The sequence below is a fragment of the Falco peregrinus genome, chromosome 6, assembly GCF_023634155.1.
Source record: "Falco peregrinus isolate bFalPer1 chromosome 6, bFalPer1.pri, whole genome shotgun sequence".
NCBI lineage: Eukaryota > Metazoa > Chordata > Aves > Falconiformes > Falconidae > Falco > Falco peregrinus.
In genome coordinates, this window is record NC_073726.1 from 80,998,226 (window position 1) to 81,018,056 (window position 19,831).

Here is a 19,831-nt window from a genome sequence, read left to right on the forward strand (position 1 = left end):
ACTCACAGCAGTGTCAGTTGCTGTAAGATGTTAATGCAGAGGAGTGCCACTGTTGGGGTTCAAGGGAGCAGAAGGGGGGGGGTAAACAGGAACAGGTAAGAGGCCTGAACTGTTACCGGTGCTGTAAAATCACTGCTGTTTGCCACAAGCAGTCCAAAGCTACCCAATCTGTGTTACCCGTTAAGAGGCACGCAGGCACAGGGAAGGGTGTGCACCCTGAGGACAAGCTCCCTGCTAGGCCTGGCTGCTCAGGAGCAGGTCACGCCGCAGGCAGGTCACGCACACTCCACAGCCAGAGGCACACAGGCTTCTTCCCAGTCGTTCTCTATAAACAGGTACCATTTCTGATTTTATTTCATCATAACATACAGGTAATGCTCATGACACAACAAGATGAGAAACTCACTCTCCGAACCACTTAAACAGCTTGCCATACACCAAAGAACATTATATTCATACTGAACATATACACGTTTCCCCGCCTCGCATCCTCCACTTCCCAAACTTCTACAAACCATTTCCAGCATTGTTCAGGTACAGGACACTAGTTCAGATAGGAGACGGCACCACCCTGTGCAGGACATGGCTTTAAGGCTACAGGAACCCGTCCCCTAACAGTACCGAGCCTCCAGCTTTGATTCATTCAGTGACTGTAGCATATTGGAAATCACGAGGAGCCAGAAGACCAGATTTCAGTTCCTCAGAAGGCGATTAACCAAACGAAACCCAAACATACATATTGGTACGTATAGAGAAGGGGAGAACACACGTGTGAAGGAGCACAAAAGACAGGTAGATTGTTTTTGCCTCTCGGGATTGATTTGTGTTAACTGATAATTCAAATCAAAGACACGAGCTTTTACTGAAATCTGGCTGAGAGGAGCACTGCTAAACTGTGTACACAGGCGTTTATACACACACACAGAGTATGTATATATCATGAAAACAGTTGTAATGTCATTGCTTTCACTTGATATGTAAACAGAGACAAGCGGCAGTATGTTTTAACGAATAGCCAAGACCTGACATGCTTTCCCTTGCCCGGACCACCCCTTCTTCTAGTGTCTCACGCACACTGCACAAACACAGACTCCGGGTTCAGTTTCTCCTGGTGCTGCCCCTCTGTGCCTTTTGCACTTTTTAGGATCAAGTTAATGAATGCTGTAGCTTTCAGTGCTCTTTTCCAACAGTCCGCTGTAGGATATTAAAAGTTACAATGACAAAATCATCTCCACTTTTCAATATAGTAAAACCTGAGATTTGAGTCAAAAACTAGCTAAACTTACAGTAAAAAACAAAACATAACTCAAGCTGCTGACTTGAATTAGGGCTTCAGTTTGCCACTAACAAATTTTTTTTAAAGCTGTTGGCCAGGAGTAAGTATTTGTTACATGCGATTTACAATTTTCAGCTGCCTGCACTGAAAGGGGACAAAATAATATAGTTCCCCCGATACACATGTTCTGAGGGGTGCTGGAAAGACTTAAGATAACATGTGTGCGACTCCCGTTGGAGCAGGAAGGGTGAGTGAAGCTTTATGCTGTGCCTCTGGCACCATCTCTTGCAGCAATGTGTGCACATAAAACAATCTGAGCAGCGCAGCCAAGGTACCACGGGGATGGCAGGCTGGAGGGGAAGCAGCTGGGTCACTGTCAAAAACAACACAAGAAGGGCTGTGCCTCATCTCTCATGAAACAGCCTCGCTGGCAGCCGGGACGCGACACCTCCTCGAGCTGGCGTGTTCCCCAGGGTGGTGAGGGTGAAAACACGGTAGTGGCCAGCAGCAGCACGGCTAGAAGCGCCTGGAGCCAAGTCATGCATCAGTGTGCTGGGAAGCCAAGACCCTACACTGGGACAGAGGACAAGGACCAGGATCAGCTTCCTTTGGAGCCACAAGCGCAGGAGGTGAGCAGGCTTCCCATTAAAGCTGTCTTTTCTCAAATCCCCTTTCTTTCACACCACGCTATGAGATGGGATGCTGGTGGTCCCCTCCTGTTTTCCTTGGGCAGCCAGCCAGACTACTTTTTCTCAGATTAAGTCAGAAAAACTAAGGAAAAGCTTCTATCTCCAAGTCCCCATCTATGTTGGGATGGAAAAAAACCAACCGGTTGAATTGCCCCCCACCACACGTGACTGGAACCATATATGAAGAATATATGAAGAATATGGTACTGCTTGGTTAGGGAAAAAAGGCCATCCTGACGTATTTTTAGCTTTAAAAACAAAACCAAAAAGCCTTCAACAGCCATCTATTGAACTGTCAATTGGCAAGAGAAGGATGTTGTGGTACTGTACTAGCCGCTTCTCTTGCCCATCACCCTAAGTGTTAACCGCGCCGTGATAGCCTAGAAGCCAAAGCCACTGCCCCTCTCCCAGAAGCCAGCTTAATATCAAAAATACAAATACTGCTTATTTTATGTTTCAGAAGACTGAAGGAAACAGTCCTAAGTATGGTTCATTTGTCTTTTTCAAGAACTGCTGCTGAGCCAACTGAAACACTTGTGCGTAGACAGCTTTAAAAAAAAATAAAAAAATCAAATGTGGCCAGTCATTACTTGTTCACATTGCTTACGAACCGACTACCGACATCTGGCAGCCATAAAGCCCTAGTTTACTTTTTATATTTTTGAGGTACTGGGTTTTTGTTTTTTTTCTCTGAAGCAGCTCTCTAGCGAATCACCTAAAGCCTATCCATTAGAACAATAGTTACACCAGTATTTACATTTGTCTGAACTGTGTTCAGACCAGCCTTGCTGTAACCAGTCCCTACATCCTTTGGAATCGCTCCCGGTCTCCTCTCTTACAGGCAAAAGGTCTCTCCCTCCAGAGGTTGGCTCAGTGTCAGGGCTAAGGTGCACTGGTGAAGATGTGGGGCGTAAGGAGGGGAGAACAAAACTAGCTTTGATGGTAGGGGCATGTTTCAGTGGAACCAGAGAAAGGGTTTGATAGCAAGAGAGCTCCTTCCTTTTTAAAAACCACTGAAAGGTTCTGCCATCCACTGCATGTAATTGCTTCCTCTGTCAGGGAAAGATCTTTGAAATGTTCTGCCCTTCTCCAGGGAAGGGAAGGAGAATAACCCAGCGGCACACTTGGTCTCCTTGGGCAGATGCTCACTTGCCATTCCTTTGCCATACTAATCTAGTCTCTGCGTTCACACTGAAGCCTCACATTTCTCCCCTCCCCCACCCGCACCTTTTTGCACAAAGTTTGTTCTTTTCAGATTTACAGGGACCTCTCAAGCGCTGGGGGAGTGGTCTGGAGCAGGAAGCAACTCTGATACGGTCACACAAGCCTCTGCCCCTCAAGATACTTCAATGATTTCCATGCTGCCTGAAAAGCTCGACTGACTGCCCACTTTGCCCAGTTCTTCTCTGGATCTGTTGTCTGACATGATGCTCTCCCCAAACTCCATCTGGCAGCTTCTGCGCTTAAACTGCTTTTCAAAAGAGCTTTCCTCGTGCCAGCTTCGCCTGGAGTCACCTCGATCCCCCTGCTTTGCCCTCCTGCGCACAGCACAGGCTTGGTCGCAGCCCGTGGGCAGCTGACTGCAGCTGTAGGCAGAGTAAGCGGTGCTGTTCCCATAGATGGCGGAGGCAGAGTAGAAATGCGAGGACTCGGCTGCAAAATACCAGCTGTTGGTAAGGGACGTAGCCGATGTCTGAGGAGCCAAGATGTCTGAGTGCCAGCCTTTGAGGCCCAGCCCAGCAGCAGACTTTGCCAGATGCTGCTGGCTGGTGGAGAGACCGAACAAGAAGTTCGTGCGGTAGTTGTCTTCCATGCTCCCGCTCCGGTGAAGGGGGTACAGAAGCGACCGCTGCGTGGTGGCGCTGCCACTGGCTCTCCCCAGGTGTTGCCATTTGCTCTGGCTATCCAGCTGCCAGGGGTTCTGGGGTTTCTTGGGAGGGTTTGCTTCCTCTTTGTCAGGGCTGGTTTCTGGGGTCTGCTCCGAGACCTCCTGGACAGGGGAGAACTGACACAACTTGCTGCTGCCCTCTAAAGCAGTCGTGTGTTTGTAGTATTCCAGGGTGTCTTCAGAGGAGGCAAAGCCCTGAACCGATGCCGTCACACAGTTGCTACTTGCTGAGTAGGATACGGATTTAATGTCCAAAGAAAAGGAGCGCTTCAGGCGGTTGCTGTCTTCCACCTTATCTAGGGAGACGTGCAGTCCATTCAGGCCCTGTACCAGCGGGCCGTCTTCCAGAGGGGACAAGTGCCCGCACGATGTGCTGCCGCAGTCCACCGGCTTCTGTTCCACGATCTCGGAGGTAGCGGTAATGCAGAGCTGGTTAGCGGAGAGGCTGCTCTGCCCACCTTCTGGGACCAGCATGTGCTCGCTGCTTTTTTCCAGATGCAGAAGTTTCAGCTTACTAATATGTCCAGGCTGCCCGCTCTGGTTCTTGATCTTTTTCTCAAAGTCCAAAAGCTGGCCCAGGAAGTTGAAGTTGGGAGAAATGGTTGGCCTTTTTTCTTTCACAAATCTGGAAAGGGGACAAACAAACCGAGAATGAATTGTCTGCTGCTCAGACCTGAGATAACCCTAGAGTGATAGTTGTGAGTGTTAACAGCCTGTTCTTAACTTACTGGGATGCTTGGACTGAGGTTCAATCAAGCACAAGTAACTTGAGGATGGAGTTTAAAAAAGCCAGATTTTAAGCAAGATAATGCTGGATACTCACCATCCTCTCTATAGCTTACTTAAAGGTGGCTTAAAAAAGGAGAAAAGCTTTTTTTTTTTTTTAAACTGCTTTTTAAATGTCAACAACAAGGTTTGAGTGAATCATTTCCCTTATTTTACTTCACCTGTGGGACCTCTGCTACCTTGTTTTGTAACCAGAGTCAAGAGCTCCTCCAGTTCTGCAAGAACAGCATCTGAGCTGTAGCCAAGAGCCCTTGGTCTCTCCTGCTCTGCAGAAAGCGGATCACCATCCCTCAGCTTTCAAAGGGATGAAATCCCATGTTCTGTTCACCACTCTCACGCTGCTGTTACTGCAGTAGGCGCTTCCTACCCTGTTTATCTTTGTCAGGCAAGACAAAGAGCTCTGATAGATGCTGACCTTATACAGCAAGCACAGCGTTAAAACAAAAACGTTCCTTCTACCCTTGTAGGCGTTCAGCAGTAAAGGGCAAAAGTATTACCAAGTCACTGGAAGAGTTAATCTGGTTTTGAGTCCTGTAGGAAGCAGCCTGACCCGTGTACACATGCCAATCTAAGCATGCACTTACACACTCTGCTGAATATGAAGAAGTGCAATACTTAAAATGTTTTCCTGAACCAGAACTCTGAATGTATGAAAGACTTATGTATTAGAAGTCATGTCATACACTTCAAAGTTAAACACAAAAGCATACTTCCTCCCTCTCTGATTTGCAGTATAGCTGAGTAAGTACTCCCTGCTTTTTACAGCTCCCAAAGTCCTTCCTCCTCCTGTTTTGTTTTTTAAAAAAAACCACATTCCTGGAACTATGATGAACCAGCTGACAAGGGAATTAACAAGGGAAGAAACCTTGAAGAGCTAAATCTAGTACAAACACACATATGATGTGTCACTGTGAAAATTTAATATCATTAAAAATAAAATCTCTCTGGAGAGGTGTACAGACGACTAGTGTGCAGTCATTAAAAACAGCATGAAAAACATTCAGAGGAGTACTTGTGTGTATGTGTACACACAAGCACAAATGCAGGCAAGCACATGAAAAATAGCAAACAAAACTTGCCTTTTTTATTTTTTTAAACGACTTTAAAAAAAAGTTGCCAAACAACAGCAGGAATGGTCAAGCTGACGTGACGACCTGGAATATCGGGTTGTACAACCTGGTGGTGGAAGCTTCCACCATGAAGTGTAATTCTGTCAAATACGGAAAACTAGTAACTCTCCTCAGGAGAGATTCTTTAGCTTCAGCATTTAATTTGGGGGCTTTTATGCCAGTGTAAGTAACTTGCTCACAAGAATTCATACAGCCTTAGGCTGTTTTCTTCCAGGCAAAGCTAGATGTTCTTGTTATTGGGTGAGTTATCTAAAGCAGGATGCTCTCTGGTGAACATTGCCATTTCAGCTCTGTGTTCCGGCACTGCCTCCAAAACTGTTTCTTACACTTTTTCCTCATCTCACCATAAAATAGTGGGTAGTCCTAGATTTAAAACTAGCTTTTTAAAATTTGAAAAGGGTACAAGGCTCCCCTGACAAGTTTTAAGGCTTTGCAAACTTTTCCGTTTCAAAATGCACACTCTTTTTCCAATTGGAAAACATGCATAACATTTAATTTTGATGTTTATTTCTCTTGCATAGTCCACTAGAAAAAAAGACTAAAAATGTTTATTTCCTCAGATCTTTCCCTTCAAGTAACGGTGTCACTTTTTAAATTTTGTAATAGTGTCAAACAAACATTTTATCTAATGGCTTTCTTTAACTCAGAGAAAAGTATTTTTCTTTCAAGCTTTGCCAGCAAGAGCTCCCAAACCAGTGAGTGAGATGTGCTGCAGATGGTTCTCACTAAGCCATATCAATGGAAATACAGCAAAATATAATCTAAATTTCACAGTAGTTGTCAGTATCTACAGTGCAACAAGAAAAAGGCCTAAGATAAGTAATCCTTCGCACTCAATTCACACTTCTGGTTAAGAAACAAACTAGAATTAATGCAGAGATTTCATGGAGGAATTTAGAAGCAGCACTTCAGAAGTACCCTGACGCATGTGCATTTTAGAAGTGTTTAGTACTGTACAGCTCTAACCTCCAGACCACTACAGCCTGAGACCAGACAGGTTTTTGAGTGACTCAGGCTCATAACCTTGCACAGTATCCATCCACATCCACTAATTCATCTATATTATCTATACCTGTGTAACTGAGTTCTCAGCTACGCCTCTTAACCAACCCTTTTTCACCATGATGTTGAAACTAGCGCACACGACCAAACTGTCAACAGGCTCTAGTAAGAAACTGTGGAAAAATTCTAAAGGCAATGGGAGGTGATTGTAGTTCAGGCACCCTTACATGCACTTTTTTTTCCACAGCATACGTAATTATGGTCATCATCTTAAAAAAAAATGCCCCACAAGGGAACATCAAATGTGCACCTTTCTGTCCTCATCAGTGTTTTAGAGATGGTGGTAGCAAACACACTAGTGATTTTGAAGGTGCTTCTCTCCACCCGCTCCAGCACAACTGTTCAGATTGCTGCTGCACAGCACGTTACAGCGAGGCCTCAGCTGTGCCAATTAGCCTATAAAGCCCATCAAAAAGAAACCCATCATTTTCTGTACAACACAACAAAGCAGTTTGTTAAATAAAATACAGGAGTCATGGTAAACTACAACCAAGCCACCTGGAATGCAGTGAAGCATTCACAATCCAAGTATAGAAAAAAAAAAAGGGGGATCTCAAAGGTTAAAAAGGGGATGGGGATGGGGGGGTGGGGGGAAAGGGGTCTCCAGAAAAAATCCCTAAATTGATGAGCTGATACTTCAGCATGCTTTCTCCCAAAGTTTTTGGTTGACTTTAATGGCAACAAAGAAGCTTTCTTAATTCCTAGACATTTCACCTGCAGGCAATTCTTTGAGAGCATTACCAAATACCAAACTGCAGTCAGCAGATCCAGCCTAGCATTTGTCATAAGCGTGATTATAAATATCCTCAGTTCTCTTTCTTTAACCCTATACAATCCATTCTCTCTCTGACTTACAAGATATTGTTATATGCATGCTAGAGCTGTGTGTATGTATGTATGTACATACACAACATTTAATAAGCAGTTTAAATTCCATGCATTTGCCTCCTTGGAGCAAAGACCAACATCAGCATTTTGCAGGTGGGCAATTAATACTAGCTCTGTGATGTCTACACAACACCATTAATTTGTTTATGGAGGAAGCCTACATCTAAAACTAGAGTGTGCAGAGGCCAATGAGCTACCAGATAAAATAACATGTCTGCTTCTACCTTTGGTCATATAACCTTTGATCATTCACCTTAAAAACAAGCCAACAGGCACAAGGATTAGGATGAAGGAAAATTTTCTCCTTACCTGTAAGCTTCATCTAAGGACATATCCATTCTCTTCATGATATATGCGATAGCGATTGTGGCAGAGCGAGATATTCCAGCTAAACAGTGCACTAACACACGGCCATTTGATGCTTTTGCTTTTTCTACATAGCGAAGAAATTGGCAAGTGTCAAACTCAGCAGCATTATACCATGATGAAAAGTTTGCAAAGAAAGCAATGTTATTTAAAATTGTTCAAAATTTCCAAATTAACTGCTAATTGCAAATCTCATGGAAGCTTTAAACAAAAATCACTTATTTTCTCCAGCACTGTATAGCACTGAGTATAGAAAAAGCATGCAACTACACAGGAAACACACTGCAGTTACAGCATACCGCATTTTAATGTGCACATAAACAACCCTATTTAGATGTCTGGGAAAGGTGATTGTTTGACTAATTTTATATGCAAGTAAAAAGCAAGCATTCATGATGGAACAATCTGGCCAGTTCAAATTTGGCTAGCTCACTTCTCAAAGCTAAAGACAGGATCTCTATGTCCAGTTTTCTAATTCGCCCTCTGCAGACATGTATCGGGCATCTACCAGGTTGCCAGAAAGCAGAGTTGTGCTCTTAAAATGTGTCTTTGTTCCGTAAGTGCTGGAACATGCAGTGGCAGAATCCCCCTATGTTATTTTGCTTCTGTGCTTATAAAGTGATGGTGATCGTGTATGTAGGTCCTTAGGGTATTTTCTTACCACCCAGAAAGCATTCAGGTCTTCTTCAGCCAAAACAGCAAGGCAGACACACAAAGGAATCCAGAAACTGTTTTAGAGAGAGAATTTAAATTTTCTTCTCACCTATAAAATCGACTGATTTATCCAACCAAGGCAAAATTTTCTCACAAAAGCTGTCGTTCACAGGCACCCTCAGGAAATGGGATTCTGGAATAAAATCAGGCTTTGGACAAGTATTGCTGGCATTCAGTACGTAGCCAATATCATTCTGCTGCATCAGCTCCTAGGAAAGAGAGAAAGATTAAGCCTGGAAAAGTCAAACAGTACCTTTGGCACATTACAAAGCTAAAAACTAAACTGAAATTCATGTTACAGTTGCTCTAGCTGTACTAGGGGCATTCTTCTGTGAAAAAGACAACTCAGCTTTTAATTCTTCAAGTTTTAATGAGATACAGTGTGTCCAAATAACATATAGACTGCAAAGCCCATAAAACCAAAGTTAACAAAGAACAGAAGTAACAGTAAAGTGTCTTCTCCTTCTATGAGAAGCATCACTTCCAAGAGAATACATTTTGTGGTACTCTGGTTTAAATTCTCACCATGCTAGCTGACAACATAACCAAGCACTTCCCACTTTGCTGACCCGAGTATTTGTTTTCTGAATCATGTATCTAAGGCTGAGGTTGCCCCGTCTCACAGATACCGGTGAGAAATATGAAATGAAACGGATGCCTCCTGCAGTCACCTCCTAACATGTCTGGGACATCCTTGTTTCTAAGGCAACATGCAAGAGTCACTCAAAACCCTGAAAGAAAGAGCTGAAGACCTTGAATCAGACCATTTTCACACAGCGCTAACTGCAGTTTTACAGGAGTTCTGCTTTGTGGTTTACGATTTAGTTGCTCAGGTTTCAGTTTTCAGTCTTTAGTTCTCTTGCATCTTACAGGCTGTCACATGAACGAGCAGAGACTCAACATCTATGAGTCAACTGGGCTTTCAAAATAAGTCAGTTTTCATGACTGCAAAGAAACAGACTCCTCTTTTCTGCTGTACTCTTTGTACTTAAGAGTTGTGCAAAGTAGTATCTGATGCGATAGGTACCTTAGTGCCAAAACATGTGAAACAAGTACTAGAGAACTAGAGATGGCTCTACCAAAACCATCCGGGCTCCTGCAAGTAAGCATCTTGACCCAGAAAAGCAATTAAGCAGGCTGGAATGGTACTGATCAAACAGCTTTTCTGGTTCAGATGTGACTTGGCAGTGACATGCAAAAAAAAATAAAAATGCTTGGACAGTAGTACGCTGAATACAAACATCGGGGAGCTTTTGGTCACATTTCTATGGAAATTAATGTTTCAGTATAGTTTCAGACATTAAAAAAATCCCCCCCCAAAGTCTGATTTTAATCCTTTTGCTTTTATAGCAATTATATAAAAAAGGAAAGTTAGGTCAATCCATGAGAGCAGTAGCAAGAACGAATTGTCACACTGCTGATTTTCAACTGGAGATCTACCAGTACGAAAACACAGTCGTGAAGCCAAATGGCCACTTCTTCCCCATATGTATTTTTTCTGCAGGCATAAAGATGTTTTGGTGAGGAGAAACAGGGATATGTCTATTTAGCTGAAGAGGCGGAACTCTATCTTGTTCAAATCAGAGCAGTCTAAATAGCACGGGATGTTGAGTACACAGGTACACCACATGTATGTTACGGTGTGTAGGCAGAAGGGAGGAACACACACATACTTGCATGCATAAATTAAATGTTTAGTGAGAACATTAGGAGAAGGGAATCTACATCAGTCATTTGCAGAGGAAAGTGCATAAAGTCCAGCCTGTAACAGCTATAAACAGGGAATTTATATGAATTCTGCTAGCAAGCTGAATCTTGTGGCCTGGAGCAAACTGAGCAGCTCCTCCAAGTTTTCACCCAAAGTCCCTCGTATCAGCACATTCAGAGGTGCCTGAAGGTGTGGGCACCTGAAACTAATGAATATACGTTATATTGTAAACATACCCATCCAATGGGAACAAGAGATGACCGATTACTTGCAAAACAAATAATCAGAAATTTAATCTGCAGCAATGGTCCAAAAAAAAAAAAAAAGGGGGGGTGGGGGGTGGGGGGGGTGGGCTGGATGTGTCAAAGTAAGTTCTCAGCCTTACTGCCTCTTACCCTACTAGTTTCCCAGGTCACAACCCCACTAAAGCTCTAAAGCTCAGCTTCTCATCAGTGACAGCAAATATGTCACCCATTTCCTTCTCTCCCTTCCTTCACATCTCCCCAACTTAACCAGCAAGCTCCCTTCAGCCCTGCACGCTCTTATAGCTGACACTGCCACACCTTCCTTTACTGTATGTAGCGCTCTCACACCGACAGACCTGCAAGTTTATAAGCAGGAGTGCTGTAAGGGAGTAGGGAATATCTGGAATTATCCAGAGAGGGCAGGTATTGGGAATGGGGTTCTTGGCACAGGGGACTAGCTACTGCTAGACCTGCAGTATCTTCTGTGTGGAAGGGAGACCCTGATCCCCAGCACCTCTGCCTTGGTGTCCTGGCCTGTGCAGCTTTCCCGTTAGGATCCCAAGCTTTTCAGCGTCAACTTCCATAAAGTCAGAATCTGCTTTAGATCACAACGTTGAAATACTGCCCCCAAAAACCAGCTCACCTACTGCTGTCACTGCTTGGAGGTGAGCAAGGAACAACTGGAATAGCAGGTACGGAAGTACACACGGAGTCATGTACGTATATATATACATATATAAAAATAAATAAAGGGAGAAGGTGATAAACGTGTAACTAACAAATGGACTGCCATGATGCATGTTCGTTCACAACATAGCTAAGGGGAGGCTGATGAATTTAGAAAAAGAATAGAAAACCTTGTTGTTTCTTTAAAATATAAGCACTGGTGGGCTGCACAGTCCAGCCATCCTGATTCCACAGTTATGCAAGGTTTTTGATGTGGAATCGATTATTCAAATGGGAATAAGAAGGCTGCAGACGCCAAGTCTGAAATCTCTGAGCCAAAAGAACACCCAAAAAATGCATTAGTGCTTGTCTTTGAGACTAAGGCTAAAGAAAGAAGTTATGCTTCCTTCTGTTCTACGGTATCAATCATACCCTGTGCAACACGCTCCAATATAATAACCGTAACAGTGCCTTCATTGTAAGGCACCCCAGAGGAAGAAGTGAATTACGATGGGAGGAAGATCCAGAAATCCTAATACTAACAACTTCATGAAAAGAAAGTAAATGCTCTTTTGTCAGCTTATTTACATTTTATGACTTGTTTAATCTGAAAATTAATGGCACCCTAAAATGTTATTTTGTTCCAGGAAATAAAATCCAGGTCTGGAAGAAAAGAAAGAGAATAGTTGTGCAAGTAGCAAAGCAGAAAGTTTCACAGTTTAAATGCTGGTACAAAACATGAGATATAAGTAGGAGCCTCGTTCAGGCCCATAACCACAATCCAGATTTTTTTTCTGTTACACTAACTTCCAGAAAGGACACCCACTGCTGTGTAGGTTAGGATTTAGTTTGTTTCTCTTTCACAAAGAGCAACGAAGATCTTCTATAAAAATTAAGTACCATCTCGCAATGCCACCAACATATCACACTGAGATAACCACAGCATATCACACAGACCCAAAACCTGAAACAAACATTTGTTAGAACTTTTATGAAGACCTTTAATGAGGTTTTTAGTATTTCAACACCGCAAAAAAATATTACGAACATTTTCAGAATTAAGCATTTTGAAAGAAATCTGTAAAGCAAAACCACAAAAAATCTCCTAAGACTTTGCTGAAGTAATCATTAATTTTGCTAAAGGACACAAACCAGGCATCTGTGTTTGCATATCTTTCATAAAGTATTATCAGCGGAGGTATTAATGGCAAGTAGCATTCATATTCTTAAAAGGTCACATGTACAGAGTGTCCTGCAACATACAAGCATTTCCCTACCTGTGCACTCAGAGATAAGCTTATAAAGATCCTGAAAAGATAAGCTCATCTTGATAAAACATGCTGAAAATTCACCTCTTTAAATCATCAGGTTGAATAGTAGTGCAGATTATTTTGCAGATACCTTTGACACATTTTAGTTTTAGAGAAATCAGTATGTCTGGTCAATGGAAGGAATCATGGGAACTCAAAGATAGCATCTGAAGGCAAAAATAAGGTCAATGTATACAACTACCTTGTATACAACTTAATAGTTTTGGGAATCTTACTAGAATATTTCAGAAAATTATTTTTTAAAAAAAATCTTGAATAAAACAAAAACCTATTCTAATCTTAACAGAAAGCTGACTTCTTGGCCCCAGTAGTCAACAAACCAAGCAAGGCCATTAAACCAGAGCACGCAAATTTATCAGCTCCTGGACTGTCCTAACAGAGACAGAACTTTGTTACTTATCCCTGGTTTTTGTTTCTTGCCCTGCCCTTTTGAACACTCTTCACTTTCCAGCTCTCTCAGCATGTATTGCTATTTCTGGGCATTCAACGTAGCAAGAGTCATCCTCCTTGCTTGCCCTGGTACCTCTGCAGAGGGTCCAGGCTTCTCCAACAGCAAAGTGCACTTAAGAGAAATCACCAGAGACGCGTTGTTCATGTTTCTAATGTGCGGGTGTCCAGCTACTGCTAAATTTTAGTTGAATGAAGAAACCGATTCAACCCAGGGAACTGGGAGTTGCCAATTGTCGGGGAAAATGTCGAGTGGATTCTAAGTGCTAGAAACTGTAATCTTGTTCCCACAGCTTCTCTAGGTTAATCGAGGTACCAACATTAAAGACGGAAGCCCATTTTTATTTTCCACATGCAGTCACTGAACTGAAGAGGTAAGGTAAGCCACCGACACTAAGGTGTACTTTAGCACAGGGAACACGGCATGCTCAGAATAAAGCACTGCCTGTGTCTGTTCCAAGTAAGAGGGAAAAGGTACAAAACCCAACTAGATTAGAAATCATAAGATGTGTATTTGTCCTAAAATGGGTAAGAAATCTAAAAGGTATTTTAGTTGTCAGCGGAAGAACTTCCAGAACTGTCAAGGATGACCAAGTGGTAAGAACTCAGTGACCTCTCTGCAGATTGTATGCTGCTGTTTTCGTGGTTCTCCATACAAAATGGGAAACACCGTAACCCTTGATCTTAACTCCTAAGAGTATGTGAGGAAGTACAAATCTGACCAGCTCCTGGGGTCTTACATTAATTCTAAAGTATCTGCAGCTGCAGGGCTTCCTCAACACATGCTGAAATACTACCAAGGTTGTAAATTAACAGGCAAGAGAGCCACCACCAGGTTTAATCTCTTCCTGTAGACAGCTCTGCCACAGCCAGGGCTCACCAGCAGCAGTTGCAGGTTTAGTCTTCTCCAGCCCTATAACGAAATTCCCGACTGCTGCTACCACTCGGATTCCTTTCCTGGTGAGGCACACATTCTGCGCCTGTGCCCGACACCTGTTCATAGGCACCAATTTACTGCAAGGAAAGGGAAGAGCCTCTTTCATCCCTCCGGGATTATTCACCGCTGAAGAGCCACAGCGCTGGAGTTCCAGTCACATCCCAAACAAAGCAGCACATCCCTGGCCCTGGAGGAGAACCACCTGCCGCCTGACTCCCACTGTGACCTAGGACAGCACTTGCCATTCGCACATTGAAACAAAAATGAAGCATAAAAACATCTTTCTACTACTCTCCCATTGAAAGCAAGGAAGGGGGTTCTTTTTGTTTGTTTTTAATTACTTGGTGCTTGTTGTCTTTTGTCTGTGGACCACAAATTACTTTTGTGGTAGCCAAAGTAATAAGCTGCTTTGACATCTGTCATAAGTGAATCAAGTTTTAATTGCTGACTTGCTACCTGGCAGTAGAGACACAGACAATTTTAAAGGACAAAGTAAATACAATGCTGACTATCCTCCATATAAAAGATTTTTCTTTGCACTCTACTAAGGCACGATTACCTTCTACATGATTGCTTGTGTGTCAAAAATCCCCTTAAAACAATTGCGAAAAATCTAGATATAGCCTATTAATGGCCAGACTAGGAGGGAATGAAAGCAGAAAAAACCAGTGAAAAATGTGATAACCGTCGAAGTATATGAACTGGATCCAATTATAGGACTATTAGGATAGTTCCTGTCTTAAGCTTTATACGTGGATAAAAATCATACACATAAGCCTTGCACATCGTTAAGGCAGTATGCTAGGGTGAAGCACTCCTCCCCTCTCCTGCATCCATGTATTTAATACCAGCTTATGAAGGCTGTTGGAGATTCAACTAATGAATAGGACTGACAGATAATATGGGAGGCCAGAGGCCATATGCAGCCAAAGTGTGAAAGGACTCAAGATGCAGACCGTAAGCAATATGAGTTGATCTCACATCCACAGATGCTTGCCTGCATGATACGTGGGAATACAGACCTGCAGCAATTTGAGACAAGCTCTTTTAAACACCTGATAGTCCAGCACCCTAGAAGTGCTATATTTGATGACTTTGCTAACTATTTTAAGTATACCAAAATATCCTGGGCTATTATTTAGGAACAGAAATTATTAAATGCATATGTATTTAGACACGCTAGAAGTTTCTTACTGCAGCGCTACCACAAAAGCTCATTTTAAATGACCCCACTGATTGTCCAGGTCTGAATATTTTATTAGGTGTATAAACATCTGTTTGCAGTAGTCCCTCATTATACAATTCATGGTATTTAAGTGCTATTTTTTCTAGCACTTGAAGGCAATAGTAAAAACCTCCTTTATTCTGCTGTAACCATTAATATAATTGTGTTAAGATCCAAGACCTGCCAAAACAAACCAGTCAGATCTATGCACAGGAAAGTACCTGACCTGCTGTAATGGCACATTTGAGAGTTTGCAGTTGGTTGACAGGTTACTGAGGAAGGTACCATATCATCTTCTCTGAGATAAAGGAGAAAGGAAACCAAATTTCGTATTACATGAGCTGTGGATTAATTATGTGGTCTTGTGGATCATTAATTCTTACATAGCTTCCCATGGCTTATGCACAGGCAGCATTATCTGTATCTACTTCAGATGTTTTATAGCTGTAACAATGCAGCATGATAGAAGCATGGATAAAGACACATGGGGATTATATACTCAGCCAAGGAAATAACGTGACGCCCAGAACGCTCACCTTGTTGAGGACATCCCGCTGACACCCAAGATAGAGATGAGGCAGGATTCTGGTTGGGCCAATGTTGGAGACGGGTAAGCAGGGTTGAGAAATGCAAGTAGGTATAAGCGTGGATTTTCCTTCACAGAGACCAGGGAAAGAGCTGGAGAACTCAGCAAATCCACCTGTGAGAAGGACAGTGTGTATTTAATTCACATGCAGTGTTGTAGGCACTGGTGCCCATACCAGTTCTCAGAAAGCAGCATTTGTTGCAGGAGATGGGGAGGTGTTAAGGGGCAGCAGGAAAGCCTTAACCGAAGAACTGCACATGTTCCTTTTCCAGAGGTACCATGACTGTGCAGAACCATCCATCAGCAGGCAAGGGCTAGCTGGGTATTCCCACTCTGCCTGGAATGTTTATTTCTCTCTCTCTCCATTCCTCAGAAGCTTTGATGCTTCTTCTCATTCTTAATAATATGTGGAAATGAGACTTTGAAAAAAACAAGCCACAACACCCACCACCCCACAAATGTGCACTCCTTTTCCTCTCTGCCCCAGCAAGCTGTTTTCTAAACACCTCCTTCTCCTGTATTAGGCCTATAATTTGACTTCATTAAGAAAAAGTCATGTTTACTCGATTTGGGAAAAGCACCAATATTAATGTTTGCTTTTAAAATCATACATTGTTATTTTCTGTGCTGCTCCATAATTAATATATTTCATCCAACACACTGGAAGAGCCTTCATCTTTCAATACCACACCAAGCCAAGGCTTCTCCATCTCAAGTGGGGGAGGCAAGGCAGGGTGCGACTGCAGGGGAAAACTTGCCCAGCCATGGACTCCCACATTGCCACCAGTTTCTACTCCCTTTACTGCTAGCTGGTTCTTCATCTGCACCAGTTCTTAGTCCCTATCCATGCTATGGCTCCGAAACATTTTCGTTACCATTTCCCATCACTGCATTCAACCACTCAGAAAAACTAGAGTGGAATGACCAATACCACACTGAAATCCACCTAAAACCCCAGCGCCCATCAAAGCTGCTTCCTTGGCTGTTTCACTATCAGCATGGCACAGCCGCTATGGAACAAGAAGGGAATAAAGAGCGAAGCTGAGACTGCTCTAGACACAATTACACACAACAGAGCTCGAACTCCATTTCTGTTCCTTGCTTGGCTAGGTTCCCAGCTCCCCTCCCATCACAACGGCTGCATTATAAACCTGTGCTACCAACTGTGGTCTAACTGGCCTTACCCACAGTTAGAAAACAAAGCTGAAGAAACCTCCAGCCACGAACACATACTCTGACTAAACATGTTCTCACAAAAGCTAGCTAGCTTTTTCCAAGCCTAGCTAAGCCCCAGCCTCAGTCCATTCTTATACTTCACCTTCACAAACTAGTCTGAAGAAGAACCAGAGGCAGCTGCTTAAATCAGTATGTTACAGGCTTTTCTTGGCCGTTTTCACCATTTAACAGCCAGCTGGTAAGGGCGAAAGCTGCAAACCATAGTGAAAGTCCCCAGCTATTTCCTCACATTAAAACACAGAGACAAGTGGAATTTTAACTGAAGGAAGAGTAATTATAACCTGTGTAGAACAAGGTACCTTTTTATCATGAAGGATGTGAAGTATTAGTGTGCTAAATCTGCCAAATGCTATGTTCATTATTATTACAGTTTGAAGACGTGAATTAAAATTATTCAGGAATAAGATAACATACTGTTTTGTCAAGGCTTGCATTACCGTTGCCTGAATTATGCCTATTCTTTGGATTTTAAAATCTGTATCTTTACTGAATGTAGAAAAAACAAACGTACTAGCCATGTGTGTAATGGCCCGTTTTATCCAATATACAAAAAAGCCAGCAAGCATATTTCAGAACAAAAGTTTTATGAAAAATTCCTGTTCAGTCTTCTAACTTAGAAATAAAATAAAACCCAAAAAACAACCACCAAACAAAAAAAAAAATCACTTGTCTATTGGTTGTTAGAGAAGGGATTTTAGACAACCATGACAATGCTTATCATGAGAATACGAGGGCAAGGCGGGACTTTATGGGGTGGGCAGGGGACATGCTAAGCTAAGGCACTGCCCATCACAGAGCCATACCCCTAAACTGAAGGGCCTAGGCTGGGGACACAGCAAAGTTTCGGCTCTGACATTTCTATTCCGTTTCATTTCTATTAGCTAGGATTCCTCCTTGCTTTACAACCTCCCTGTTCAGAAGTACAGATGCTGCTAGTCCAATATACCAATTCCAACCACCGGAGGAGTTCGCAAAACAATTCTCTTGCACACTTGCTAAATTTTCTTCCGTATGGCATAATGTTTACCCCTCTGTTATAGGAAGCAAACCCTTAATTTATAGGCATTGTATGCCTCTCAAATCAAATTTAATGTAAGATACAGTGCCCAGCAGTTCCTTGAGAGACTGGGGGGAGAAGAGGAGATCAAATACCAGTCTTCCGTTTCATTTTTTTTTTATTACTTGGGAAGCTTGTTGGCTGCTTTCTGGATTCTGTCTGACAGAGCTGGAAATAGAGAAGTGACTCTTCTTCCTTACAAAGAAGTTGCACAAGCAAAGAAAATATTTTACATCTGTGCTTTTTTTGAAAAAGACTACATGGGCAAAGTTCAACATCAACAACAAAAGAATTTTCCCAACTACATACAGACTGGTCTCACTTCTGTATGAGCACTGCAACAAGAAACTAAGCAAGAAGCTAACAGGCAAAACCCCTGAGATTTTGGGAGGTGGAACCCACACTCTGTCATCATAAGGAGCAGCCTTTTATTTTAATTTTATTCTAGGGCTCTGTCAAGGCAAATTTGAAGTGATTCAAGATTAGATGCTTTGACACTTCCTCTGGGACATTCATCCTTTCAAAGTCGCACTTCTTTGTACTCATGCCTCCTAGTAACATTGCTTCAGTATCTTAACAACATGAATTACAACCACAAAACTCTCAAATCGGGCAAGTCTGACATCATATTACCTATCTTTACACATGCTCCCAAGTGAACCCTCCTTTCATCTGAATGTGTTTTAACCTGGCATCAGTACCAGCAGTGAACTGACTTGAAAAAGCATTAACTTGGGTCACTTGTTTCAAATATTAATGCATCTTCCCTGCCATCTTCTACAACCATTTCAAAAAGTTAGTAGCTTTTCAACAAGTCTGGCTTTGATTTATGGCACTCACAATAGGAAAAACAGGTCATAGGTCAGCATACATTGAAAAATTACTTTAAAAAAAATTCACAAATAAATTCCATACCAACAAAACGCACTCATATATGCATCCTGCTAAACTACCAGTTTCTTCTAGTGCAACAAACATAGCATCAGGGGTCTGGAACAACAGCATCCACACGTATGACCACTGAGCTGTCATGTCATTATGAGACTCACTTCTGCTCTAGGGACCTGCACCCATCACTGTTTGCTTGCATTAACTTAAAAGATATATCTATTTTTAAATATATAGAGAGATATAAAAAAAACCAACATCTAAAGGTGTGTAGGAAAAAAAGGTATTTATTTAATGTATGCCTGTTTTCTAGAACAGATTATAACCTCTGTGAGTCCCCAAAGCTGAAGTCTACACACAGTCTACTTGAGGAGCCTCTTATGAGCAGAGAGCTTTAAGCCCTCAGACTGCCTGTACACTTCTGCTATAAATGAAGCAGGCCGTCTTAAAAAAACAAACCTTAAACAATTGGAACATTAATTTAATCACAGGTGGGAATGCAGAATGGAAAGTTGAGCCTTGAAAAAAGGCTGGGACAGGTTTCATTTCAAATTCCATAATACGAGGATGACCTTTGCATCAAGGAAAACTCTGTCTTTAAATCTTACCCACCTCAGCTGGAATAGGAGTATTGGCAGCACGGTGCAGTTTGTTTTAATAAGAGAAAACACACTTTTCTTCTGGAGCTAGTTTCTAAATAACACCC

At 42.4% G+C, this 19,831-nt stretch overlaps 1 protein-coding gene across 6 annotated transcripts in view; it reads right to left on the reverse strand.

Annotated features, from left to right (window-relative positions):
- Nucleotides 1-321: 321 nt before the first annotated feature.
- Nucleotides 322-19,831, reverse strand: part of DUSP16 (dual specificity phosphatase 16) — a 69,832-nt gene continuing 50,322 nt past the window's right edge. For all 6 annotated transcript variants that reach the window (XM_055809280.1, XM_055809277.1, XM_055809279.1 and 3 more), the window contains 4 exons: nt 15,895-16,058; nt 8,849-9,008; nt 8,029-8,152; nt 322-4,478 (listed from right to left, as the gene is read on the reverse strand). In XM_055809280.1, coding sequence (XP_055665255.1) covers nt 3,302-4,478; nt 8,029-8,152; nt 8,849-9,008; nt 15,895-16,058 — 1,625 coding nt within the window. In that variant the 3' untranslated portion in view covers nt 322-3,301. The remainder of the gene's footprint in view (nt 4,479-8,028; nt 8,153-8,848; nt 9,009-15,894; nt 16,059-19,831) is intronic.